Source organism: Aspergillus welwitschiae (genome assembly GCF_003344945.1).
Source record: "Aspergillus welwitschiae strain CBS 139.54b unplaced genomic scaffold BDQ94scaffold_2, whole genome shotgun sequence".
Lineage (NCBI taxonomy): Eukaryota > Fungi > Ascomycota > Eurotiomycetes > Eurotiales > Aspergillaceae > Aspergillus > Aspergillus welwitschiae.
In genome coordinates, this window is record NW_020798696.1 from 12,176 (window position 1) to 24,459 (window position 12,284).

General features: G+C 47.5%; 4 protein-coding genes across 4 annotated transcripts; 2 read left to right on the top strand and 2 right to left on the bottom strand.

The window, feature by feature from the left end:
- Positions 1 to 2,976: 2,976 nt before the first annotated feature.
- Positions 2,977 to 5,583, bottom strand: BDQ94DRAFT_179460 (cytochrome P450; the record flags this gene model as incomplete). The annotated part of the gene is made up of 7 exons (XM_026773387.1): positions 2,977 to 2,999; positions 3,100 to 3,158; positions 3,492 to 4,128; positions 4,195 to 5,051; positions 5,135 to 5,287; positions 5,372 to 5,408; positions 5,451 to 5,583. 7 exons carry the CDS (start codon positions 5,581 to 5,583, stop codon positions 2,977 to 2,979), a joined length of 1,899 nt encoding a protein of 632 aa, XP_026631318.1.
- Positions 5,584 to 5,876: 293 nt separating this feature from the next.
- BDQ94DRAFT_179461 (cytochrome B5) lies at positions 5,877 to 7,541 on the top strand (the record flags this gene model as incomplete). The annotated part of the gene is made up of 3 exons (XM_026773388.1): positions 5,877 to 5,933; positions 5,983 to 6,169; positions 6,223 to 7,541. 3 exons carry the CDS (start codon positions 5,877 to 5,879, stop codon positions 7,539 to 7,541), a joined length of 1,563 nt encoding a protein of 520 aa, XP_026631319.1.
- A 994-nt stretch (positions 7,542 to 8,535) lies between these two features.
- Positions 8,536 to 9,544, top strand: BDQ94DRAFT_165453 (3-hydroxyacyl-CoA dehydrogenase family protein; the record flags this gene model as incomplete). Its single annotated transcript, XM_026770305.1, has 3 exons — positions 8,536 to 8,620; positions 8,681 to 9,316; positions 9,378 to 9,544. The coding sequence occupies 3 exons, from the start codon at positions 8,536 to 8,538 to the stop codon at positions 9,542 to 9,544; spliced, it is 888 nt and encodes a 295-aa protein (XP_026631320.1).
- A 1,981-nt stretch (positions 9,545 to 11,525) lies between these two features.
- BDQ94DRAFT_165454 (cell wall mannoprotein 1 family protein) lies at positions 11,526 to 12,098 on the bottom strand (the record flags this gene model as incomplete). The annotated part of the gene is made up of 1 exon (XM_026770306.1): positions 11,526 to 12,098. The coding sequence occupies one exon, from the start codon at positions 12,096 to 12,098 to the stop codon at positions 11,526 to 11,528; it is 573 nt and encodes a 190-aa protein (XP_026631321.1).
- Between the last annotated feature and the right edge of the window lie 186 nt (positions 12,099 to 12,284).

Sequence of the window (12,284 nt, forward strand, 5' to 3'; positions counted from 1 at the left end):
CTAATGTATGACGAAATGTCAGTAAACCACAACGCAGCGGAAGATTTTTGAGGTGAGAGCAACAGTGTTCCTGCCACTCAGACTCAGTGTGGAACCATTTTGCACATAAATAGCACCATTCCAGAAACGCTCGGTTGGTACGGCGATGGGCCCTCTTCCCATTTTTATAGAATTGCTGATATGGCGCAGCGTTAAGAGACTTTCTTTTACATTGGAGGATATGCTTCGAACGACTCTGTAGTTCGATACTGCAAATATCAGTAAGAGAGTTTATGAGTAAGGAAAACCTGCAACAAACCTTGACATAAGTTTCGAGCAAGTTGGGCATCTTCCGTCAACTGGTGATTCGCCAGGATAGTATGCTACTCTCTCAGTGGACAAACAAATAGCCACCATATCTAGTAAGCACTGTCTTCCAGTTTTGCTGTCAATTGCCACTTCTGTGAATAAGTGGTCCCGTAGCCTGTCACGCTCTGGCAAGTATTTGCGATAGATTGAAAATAGGCATGTTGTATCGCGCTCAGTAAAGTCATTTCCTGAAATATATTCATCGTAGGAGGTCCTCCACCAGTGCTGAATAAAATCTTTGGTCTTGCTGCGACGTTTCTTGGCCACCTTGTTATATAAGATATCTCGCTCACTTGCGAGATCTGGATGTTCATCTGGCTTGCCATTGATCTTCTTTGTCAAGGTTTCAATACCTGCATACAAGCCTCTGATCTCATCATCATTCTCAAACTCAGCAACAGCAGCTGCATCGAGCTTCTGTGGGGCGTTGGGATCACGGTGATGGGCCATGCTTTCTTCCGTATCGAGGCATTCATTATCAGGCTCCAGGTTCCAGAAGTGCGCCTGAATATCAGTGCGTTTGAACTTTGATTGATACTTAAGGTAAGTATCTGGATTTGCATGGTCTAGTGCCTGGCTACGCATAGCTTGAGATGCCTTTGCTGTAACACAGTTAATATAATATTATTAAATCTTGAAGGGGAGAATATACCATCAATAGTAGTTGCTACCCGGCCCCTTATCCCGTGTATTCTCAACGGGTCTCGAAAATGTTCTCGTTGGGCAAGAGAGGTTAAGTGATTCCGGATTGAAGAGAATGTTAGGGCTCTGGTAGCATGCGGTCCATCTGCGGTAACCATGCGAAGAACTGGCAGGCGCTTTACATGATCTTCCCATTCAAGAGTCCAAGATTCTCTTCCCTTAGGTGGCTTCATTGACAGCAGTTTATCAACAGTGCGAATTCCTTTGAAAGCTTGGTCGGCTATGCCTACGACCATGACATAGAAGATAAAATTCCGGCCAAGCACCTTCTGTTCTGTAATCCAGTTCTTCGGACTAAGGATATTAACTTACGTAACAGTGATATTCTAAAATAGGTACTTACATAACTGCTTCATCGTCGTACCGGTGGCCTTTGAGAAACTCTGGATCGATAGTAACCCATCGTTTAATCTTATTGTCTTTATATCGGATGTTGAAGCTCAGATGCTTGGTATAAACAAGTTAGCTTCTTATACTCGGATCCTATATGGTTGAGATATGAACATACCTCGTAGAAAAGGCACTCATTGCTACCTCTATATGAGCTTGACTCGACAATAGCTCCAGCTCTAGCCCCAGAACCCGAGAACAGTGACAAGGCAAACCCATTCTGAAATCGAGCCCGTTCATGAACGTAGTCATGATCATCGTTTTGAAACAAGCGTCTAAGAAGAAGATCGAGGTCTGTTGCTGTAACATGGAATTTCTCTCTATGTTTCGTCTTGAGCCCATATTTTGGTGTCAAATGATTGCGTACATGCTTTTGCCGAAGTAAGTAAGCATATGTGCCAAAACGAGTGTAGAAGATGTAAACCATACATTATTGACATCATCCTTAACAGCCTTCGGGATGGTTCTCGAGGTTTTCCTTTCCCATTCAGCAATAAAGCAGGATGTATGATTAATCACGCTATGTTGAGAAGGTAAGTCTCCTTCACGTAGACAGATATAGCTCTCGGAGAATAGTTTCAAGATCTGGCTGGGAGGATCTGGCTCTAGCTCTGAGAAATACCTGTCCTCAGGTTCGTTTTGCGTCATCATCCATCTAAAGTGGAATTAGAACTCTCGCTTTTATTTGATAAGAATTGCATACTAACGTTTTCCAGTTTTCAACGGCTTTGTTGTACCGTACATCACTAGCTGGAGTTCTCTTTTTATGACATATTTCGTTCTCTTTCTTTTTCACATCTTGTTGGTACTCTGTAGTAAAACCACGTGCTTCTCCGAGTCTACGGAGCTCAGCAATCCTGCTCTGCTTCCGCTCTTTAGAAAGCTCGGGATCTGTGTCACGTGACATGGTTGTTCTTCGTATAGGATCACTTTTGGAGACGTTTTTTCTAAAGAACAATTTTGAAGGAGAAAAGAGATGGACGGGCAGGGCAAGCGCCCTATTTAACTTCATAGGATTGTTAGGGGCCGGCTTGCATACCTACTTACCCACTCGCTTACCCACTCGCTCACTCTGCTCACCCTGCTCACCCACGTCGTTAACAACATCACCCAAATCACCCACACTCACCCTATGACTTAGCGTTGCTCACCCATAAAGCAGCAACGCACAAAAGGCTCACTTTCCAGTCGGCCGCGTTTAATATGTGGCTTGAGTACGGCTGAGCGGACGGGAAGCCCTATTTTCCACACCCTGTGGTCGTATGTGATATTACTCATAAATAAGATGACCTATATCTAGCATACTGCTACACAGACGTTCACCAAGTACTCGGAAAGCGGACGGACTACTCTGAGGAATTGCGTAGAAAAAGTCGTCTGGATGATCTAACCCGAATTTGATGGTCTTTGTGGTACTGTTGACAACGTAAATGAGTGCGGGCGGTACGGGCATGGTAAAGTACATATATTATGTTGTAGTTGTTGTATAATCAACCTCAATAATACAGACTACAACTGTTAGAATTATCAGACTGCTCATGAATGTAAGACATTACTACCTGTATACTACGTTCTTCACAGCTTACTTATCCACAAGAAGCCTAAAAGCTTTCCGGATGCACTAATCATTGAGACTCTTGCAGTTATTCTGCTACTAACCATGGTAAGCTCTAAAGGACCACCAAGATGGAGGCTTGTCGGGGCCTTGTAGCTCACTTCTGCATGGTGGTCTTAGATCCCGTACTTAATACAAGTACTGCCGTCAATCAACATATATCTACGTACATGGTGCTAGAAGTATAAGAAAAGAACAATAACAAAAAAGTGAAAAGAAAATAATTCTAATTTACTGCAACTAGCTAATGCTGCCAAAATAAGATTGACAAAGGATATATTGCAACGTGAAGTACAGAAAGAGTCGGAATAGGCAAACTGTCAAAGTGCATGGAATCTATGTGAAATGCCTTCTAGCTATGTACAGGCGTAAAGTCTATGCTGCTGTTGCCCTCGACTTTGGCGGCCATCTCACCCGTCGTTCTGCGCGTACGTACAGATTATTAGGCCTGATCAGCTGGAACATGGGGTCGTACTCGATGGGCCCGTTGTCCTCCATGGAGAATTTATAACGGTACACCAACTTGGGCAAAAAGACCTTGACCTCCTGGAGTGCAAAGTTGAACCCAATACACATACGCGGGCCCATTGCAAAGGGAATATATGCCGCTTTGTGCCTAGACTTCACCTCCTCGGTATCCCAGCGGTCGGGGTTGAAACGAGCAGGGTTGTCCCAAAGATCAGGATGATTATGGATATGGTGCAGTGCAGGCACTATGACTGACTCTTTAGGTAGCTTATACCCTCCTGGTAGAACCAGATCAACCTTTGCTGTTCGGCCCGGTTGGAAAGATGGATTATGCCGGCGTTGCGTTTCTTTGATATACTTATCGAGAAACTCAAGTTTATCCGTGAAATCCGCTGTGATTTCGGTATTTTCGTCGAATCCATGATCAACCAATTCTAGGAGAAGTCGTTCCTGCATGCCTGGGTACACACAGAGACCATAAATGAGCCAGGATAAAAGGGAGCTTGTTGTAGTGAAACCAGCACCAGTGGCAACGACAAGGGCCCATGTCAGACTCGACTGTGGCAACTTCTGGCCCTTGTTGTCGGTTGCACGAATGGCATAGTCTGCTATGAGTCAGCTTTCATGGTCTGTCCAACGGAAATACCTCTGGAATTGGCGTTTGGACTTACCAACCATGTTGTCAGCTTTCAGAGCAGCGTCTTGCAAAGGCAAATCCTCGTGGCCTCCTCGTGAAGCCGCCTCCATTGACTCCGCTACCATATTCTCGATGCTGGTCCTCAAGCTGCGGAGTCGCTTGGGATCACCAAATGGCAGTCCAGCATACCAATTGCCCATGGAGGTAACCTTCTTATTGAGAGAAAGCATTTCGGCGATATTGTGGACCATTTCGTGAACAGGAGCATCCGGTGCTTCGAAATGCTTAAAGTCGAGCCCCAGAACGAGCTTTCCAACTGCCTGAGAGCCCAGCTTGAGCATGTATTGATATACGTTCCAAGCCTCACCCTGCTCATCCAGCGCATCAAATACCTTGAACGAGTCTTCGACTGTCTTCTGCATAGTTGGGGCGTAGTGGCGGACCGCCTTCGGACCCAACGCCGGAGGCAAGAACTTGTGAGCGACTCTCCATTCCTCGGTATCAGTATCTCCAAGAAAAATGCCAGCGGAGGGGGTCTTGAGCCCAGCCAGGGGGTGAGCTTCGTTAATTTTCTTGGTAAAAAAATCTGACTCAGCAAATGCAATTGCAGCTATTTTTGGATCATTTGTCTGGTAGGTGACACGACCCAAGTTGTTTGTTTTCACGATGGGGCCATATCGTTCAAATAGACGCTGATGGTTTCCGAGATGGTCGGGGTAAACTTCGAAAAAGGTGCCAACGAAAGGTAATTCCCTGGGACAGGGAGGTTCGCGCACGGCATGTCCGTCGATCGTAAGCGGTAGAGGACCCGGTGCTGCCAGCACCTCTGAGAACTCGCTTAGGGCAGCATCATAACCCTGGAAGCCAATTCCTAGATACCATACGTCAGAACTGGAATGGTTAAGAGGTTGATTGGGGAAAGGGAGGCGCTTCCTCCACACTAGACTCTGCTAATGCCACACACTGCCGCCTACTATGTCGAAGCACTATCCGCTAGACCAAAAACGATAAACTGCTTCTGGCTAGCCAGGCGACGGAGAGATATGTGTTTCAAGGTAGTACTAGATAAGGCTTGCTTTGGGAAGCACGCAGAATCCCACTGCTTGGTGTTTTGGTCTTGCTTGAGTCTGAGGCAGCACAGCAACACCCTAGGCAGTAACTTACTACCTCAGGCAAGGATGCTTCAGCCTGCTTCAAAAAGCAAGCCTTACCTTATCAAGTAGGCAGGGGGTGTGGCATGAGCGAAGGCTGGTGTGGGGGTAGCGTTCCTCTGCCGAAGGGGCTACCGACCGCTTGGCTCAACAATTGCAAAGTGTGCTGCAATCAAGTTCTTCAGGTCATCGATAGTCGCGGAAGGATCGATCTGAATCTCTTTTGCTGCCGATGGGCTTTCTCCCAGAAGATAGAACGTTTGCGAAGGCATTGTTGAAAGTATAGTCACCCGGCTGGTGTGAAGTCCTCAGATTTGAGCCTTGCATGGCGTGACACTTATATATCTTCGCAGCGGCGAGACCTCCTTCAATAACACCGATGCTCCGCCAATTTCTGCTCGACCCACAGGCAGTCTAGGTCCTCAAGCGGTAGTGCAGTTGTGGTGTAAAGGTTCGTATACAGCGTGACGTGGTTATTCCTCGGAACTGATTGTCATCATCCGAGGTTCGGAACGAATGGCATCTGGGACGGATGAGTGGCCAGACCGGCAAGCTTATCCTCGGAATGCTGAAGGCCAACTATATCGGTAGTATCCACACTCACAGGTATGCTGTGGACTCAGTAGACTAGGTGTGTTTCAAAAAATCTTCGCATACAAATAGAACCTCAGGTCATCATTCTTAACGCGTATCTAATTTGCTGTCAAGCGCCACAAGCACTCCCCTCCGCATACGCCCTTCACAAAGCTTGTCATAATCCCACCGTTGCAAAAACCACAGCTATGCAAATATTCTCTTTAGAGGAGGTTGGCAAACATAATAGCAAGATCGACTTATGGGTTGCTATTCACGGCAAAGGTGAGCATTTAATCTACTGTTTATCCGTGATATCAGAAAGCTAATGTGCTTAGTGTACGATGTCACAAGCTACGTAAAAGATCATCCTGGCGGTGCTGATCTCTTGATTGATGTTGCCGGTCAAGATGCAACGGCGGCGTATGAAGATGTTGGCCATTCGGAGGATGCAAGCGAGATTCTCGAATCCTTCCTGATCGGGACACTGAAAGATGCGGTGGAATACAAGGCCCCCACAGCTGTCAGACTTATCCAGCCACCTCCGGTGTCTTCACCTGAGCGAAAGGTTAGCTGGGATGCTACTCGTATTGTTGGTCTCGGTGTTGGCTCAGTTGCTTCACTTTATCTTGCGTCTAAAGCTCTGAGACCACATCTCGACTTTCATCACTTGGCTGAGCTTCTGCCCAGCCTGCCGTCCCTGTCTTCCATCAAGCTTTCCCCATCCCTACCTCATGGGGGTTTTGCTACTGGGGCAGCCGCCACGGCCTGTATCTGTGCCGTACTAGGCGGCATAGTCGCGTCTCGCCTCTCGAAGCTCACAGAGATCGAGTCGGGCTTCACGAAGTATCCCCCTCGGGTCAAGAGAAAGACTATTCACCAGCAAGACCCCCACCTCATCCCTGGCTTCCTCCAACCGAAAGAATACAAGGCCCTACCACTGGTGGAGAAGACACTGCTCGCTCCCAATGTCTATCGCTTCGTCTTTCAACTTCCTCGCAAAGGCGATGTGGTTGGTCTGCCCATCGGACAACATGTCGCCATCAAAGCAACTGTCAACGGCCAATCCGTGTCTCGATCATACACTCCAACGTCGAATAACCTCGACTTGGGTAGACTGGAGCTGGTAATCAAGTGCTACCCAGATGGATTGCTCACAGGCCAGTACCTTGCCAACCTTGAGGTCGGTGACAAGGTCCTCTTTCGTGGCCCCAAAGGCGCAATGCGATACAAGAGGAATCTCTGCAAAAAGATCGGCATGATAGCTGGCGGCACAGGAATCACGCCTATGTTCCAGCTTATTCGCGCAATCTGCGAAGACGACAAGGACACCACTGAGATCTCCCTGGTTTACGCCAATCGTACGGAAGATGATATTCTCCTACGTACTGAGCTGGAAGCATTCGCATCAGCCTATCCGAAATCGCTGAAGATCTGGTACATGTTGGACCACCCACCAAACGACTGGCAGTACGGCAAGGGCTATGTAACGCCGGATGTGATGCGTGAAAGGCTGCCTGGGCCTGGTCCAGATACCAGAATCATGCTTTGTGGCCCTCCTGGCATGGTCAATGCCGCAAAGAAAGGTTTGGCTGGTCTGGGATTCCAAGCTCCAGGAGCGGTCGCGAAGATGACGGATCAGATCTTCTCTTTTTAGAATATTCTCTTTAGCTGTTTTCCTGTGTCTGCATCTATTCAAATTATGTATGTAAACCCACTTTAGCTTATATATTTTCATTTAGCTTCCTTCATTCCTAAAATGCGGTCTTTCTGAGCCTCAGTATTTTTGGAATCCATTGATATTGTAGTTTAACTAACACTTATGTGCACCATTAAAGATACATCATTAGACCAGTAGAAAAATCATTGCGCATACACAGACAGCGAGACATGATTCCGTTAAAATGCGAGGTATAATTTTAAGAGGCGCTCAATTTACCCTGTTCCCACATTAGGAGAGCGTTATGTGAATATTCCCATAGAAGCGACGAATGTCCGACTTAGTATTGCTCATTTATAAAGCATCAATCTCTCCGTACAAAAGGTTCATCGTGAAGCATTAATAACAGTATTGGTGTAGAAAGCAGACTAGCTTAAACTGTTAACCTTACCTTAACAAGTAGGAGTATGCGTGTACTTTTTCCTTAAAGAAGCCCACTTACCTTGGTTGAAATTCTCCGAGGTGAAGTGTGTCGGCATGCCGAGCACCCACAAATTAAATCCGTATCGACCAATCGGAACGCAGGAAACGAGTGCTTTTCCGAGGTAAACTTTCCATCTATACCGGCTGCAGCGGTGTTGAAGATGGCAACACGCAAGCAAGGAAACTCATGTACACCAGGGAAATCTGGAACACAGATTTTGAAAGCTCCGAGGATTTTCGAAACCGCGATATCAAGGATACCCTCGGTGGTCCAGAAGCCACGGTTAACTCGGGACAAGGACACACTTGACGTCTGTAGAACCACGAATTGCCATTCCTGGAATAGGACTGGATGAGGTTGCTACGTCAGGCATTAGTTAAAAGAACTGAAATACCCCTGCCATATTTTTCAATGAACCCTTTCTATATGCACTAAAGCCAAACTTCATACCCAGCTTCAACCGGAATATCAATCCAAAAGAACCTTATAACAACCATACCTGCAACAATGATTTCGACCTGGCAAGCACCCAAGGACTACCGCGAGCGTCCTGTAGTAGTTCTCGGTGGTGGTGTTTTGGGACGTCGCATTGGTATAAGATCCTGACCCTAGGTTGACAATCCACACAGGACCCGGCTAACCAACTACGCAGCCTGCATTTGGGCATCAGCAGGCTACAACGTCCACGTCCGTGACCCGAGCCCCGAGCAGCGCGCCGACTGCATCACCTATGTAAACGAAAATGTCGCCTCATATGCAGTACACACCGGAGCCAAGCCTGGCCCCATTACAGCATTCGAGGATCTGGCGCAGGCGATCGAGAATGCGTGGCTCGTTATAGAGTGTGTTCCTGAGGTACTCCAACTCAAGATCGACACCTTCGCAGAGCTGGAGAAACATGCTCCGACAGACTGCATTTTGGCAACCAACTCATCCTCCTATCGCTCCTCGGAAATGCTGGAAAAAGTGTCGGAAGCAACCAAGTCCCGTATCTTGAACATGCATTACTACATGCCTCCACAGGTCATGGTTGTGGAGCTGATGACGGATGGGCTTACAGAGCCGTCAATCCTTCAATTTATGGCTGAGCGCTCGAAGGAAGTGGCCACTAAGCCCTACATTGCGAGGAAGGAGTCTACTGGGTTCATTTTCAACCGTCTGTGGGCGGCTGTTAAGCGCGAAACTCTAACGATTCTGGCTGAGGATGTTTCTACGCCAAGTGAGATTGACTCTCTATGGACTGAGATGTTTATAAAGGGGAAGACGCTGCCTTGCGAGATGATGGATGGTATGCCATGCCCTGCACCTTGCTAGCTTCGTATTTTACGCTGATTATGTTATTACTGCAGCTGTCGGGCTTGACACCGTTGCTTTCATCGAAAAGCATTACGTCGCTGAACGAGGTCTTGATACCGAGAAAACCGTCGACTTTCTCCAAACCAACTACCTTAGCCAAGGCAAACTGGGGAATAAGTCATCCAAAGGCGGGCTTTATTCGCCAGCGGAAAAGTTTTGACCTGCTACTATTAGTCCCAGTCCAACTTACTAAATGTTGACGATTGACCTCAAGGTTGTAATATCAATTTCGGCCTCTATGGCTAAGGTTTAGCTAGTATAGACGCTTTGAGTATAACGCTGGCTATTAATTAGAGAAATTTGCGCTGTAATCTTTCATATTAGTCGGTGTGGCCGAGTGGTTAAGGTCAGACTCGAAAAGCTGATACGTTTCGCGTGCACAGCGGTCGCTGACTATTTCTATTTCTTTTGACTATTCCTTTTCCTTTCTTATGTTTTTCGCAAGTTGTCTTGATAATTTTGTTGATAAGACTGCTACTGTTCGGGCCGTGATACCGGAGTGTGTGGGTTGTGGTGCCTTGTCAGGGTCCACCTTTCACCGGCCATCGGCGCTTGTATTGGTATTTGTATCATCGGTTGCATTCCTTTCCTCAACCAGTCACTCCTTTATTTATAGATTTTATTGTATATCAGTATATAGTAGCAAACCAATAAATATCATCCCCATTTCTGATCAAATCTTGTTTCAGATGAGACCTCTGCAAATAAAAAGTTTAGAAAGACGAATCTCTGCTAGGACCTGTATCCGCATTTCACACAGTCCACACCATCTCAGCACCCACACACCCCAAAGTATCTCGGAAAAGAAATACCCTCTTTAACCGACTCAGCCCCTGCCAAATACTGCAGCAATCGCTCAAAATCAATACCAAATCCCCCGTGCGGCGACGTCCCCAACCGGCGCAAATCAGCGAACCATTCAACTGACTGTAGTTCTTCCCCAGGATGGAGGTAAGGATAAGGCTCCGCATCCGCCGAGGCATTCCTTTCTGGCACAGGGCCAGGTTCCTATTCCCGTAGGAACCGCTTCTTGCGCATACTATCAACCAATATATCCTGACGGTGTTCCCTTAGACCACCGCTGCACACCTCACCGATTCCCGTTAGGAGGGGATCAAATGACTCAATTGTCAGTCAGGCGGGGAGTCCTGTGATAGCGATGCTTCGCTTGTGCCTTTGGCAGCTTGGGCAGCTTGGAAAAGCCAGATCTGAGTCGGGAAGTGCGTTAAGAAGACCGCAGAGATGGAGTGGTCGCAGAGGTATTTTTCTTCTTCTGGTGTGACATCTTGTACTCTTGCTGTCGGGATGTTGCATTTTGCAGCACGAAGGCGCGCAAGAAGCTTCGTCGCATCGGCAGAAGTGATGCGCGGCCAATTGGGCGATAATAGCGTGTCCCAGCGTTGAAGAAGCTCATCGGACCCCGGTTGGACTAGTATTTCCTATCCGGCGAGACTGGTCTTCAAGCACAAGAAAGCACTGCGCAGCGTCTCCTCCATAACATTGGATAGTGGCTAGAGGGAGTCAATGTAATTCAGTGCCACCTTGAGCATTGAAAACTCATCCAGATGACGGCTACTATCCGTTCGTTCGGCTCTCCAGCAGGGACCTCATGTCCAGCTGCGATCGAGCCCTTGCACAAACCCCTCTGCATGGAAGAATCCAGAGACATTGAGCCATTTTCGGAAACCAAAGTAGGCTGTCTGTCATTTCTTTATCGACAAGATTGGACCGCTGCGTCGGGGCGGCAAACATTTTGCGCCACCTTCGCAGTCCGTCCAGGTGAGCATGGGAAGGTGTACGTGATAAAACGGGCCGTCGGAATGTTTGTCGAACAGGTTAGATAATGCGCTCGCCACGGTGGAACGAAACCGTGCCAGGATGGCAGATTGCGTAGACAAACATACCATCTTACAAATTAAGCTGTTCCTAGATGCGCAATGACCGTGGACTTCACTATTTCAGATCCCCTTAAGCTACTACTCAATTTGCACACTGATGAGTCTATGAGGCGAGATACGTTTCTATTTCTCTTACCATATATTCCCAAACGTACTTAGAGGTTCGTGGCGAACAATTAACTATAGGTAATTTTCTTCCTGATTCCCTCCTACCAGTCCAGATAGAAGATCCTCTCACCTACTCTATGAGTAAGCCGCAATGGCTTTCTTAAATGCAGCCGAGATTTCATTGAGAATCAGCGGTGCCAAGTCCGCATACGTCCCTGACAATTTGTCCTGCACCGCCGACCCCAACGCCTTCGACAAAATGCTCAACTCCTGCAGATCGAACTTGACAAGAAAACTCAATGATGCGATGCCCAACAATCCATCGTCAAAATCCGACTTTTTCGACACAATGTTGGCCAGTGTAGACGCGATCTGGGGCTCTAACGTGACGAAAGCTTCCGCTACCTTCTGCGACTCGGTGTCGGTGAAATTGGCAGACTGTCGCGTCAATCTGATTGCAGTCTTAAGGTCGACTTCGAGCTGGATGGTTTCCGCTTGAATCTGCAGGGCGGATAATGTTCCTTCAATGCCGCCCGGGTAGCTGCTCACAGTGGTGTTGAGCGTAACCAGCTGGGTGGAGATGGTGTTCACGGCGGAAACAACGCTAGAAGCATCTCGTTTGACAGGGAGGAGGACTTTGGACGGTGTTGCGGTTGCTACTGCAACCGTGGCCGTGAACAGAAGAGTAAAGAGGTAGGAGAGTTTCATTTTCATGGAGGGTGCTCACATGGCAATTGGAGGATGACTGGGTCCGACATCCATGTATTTCATTTATACACAGTTTTGATAATGACTCGATCACCTCATTTTAACCCCGCTTCCTAGGCTGCCAGCCTTCTCCGATTGATGTTACATTCAGCCGGTACAGCTAATTAATTAGTGATGACTCTCGTG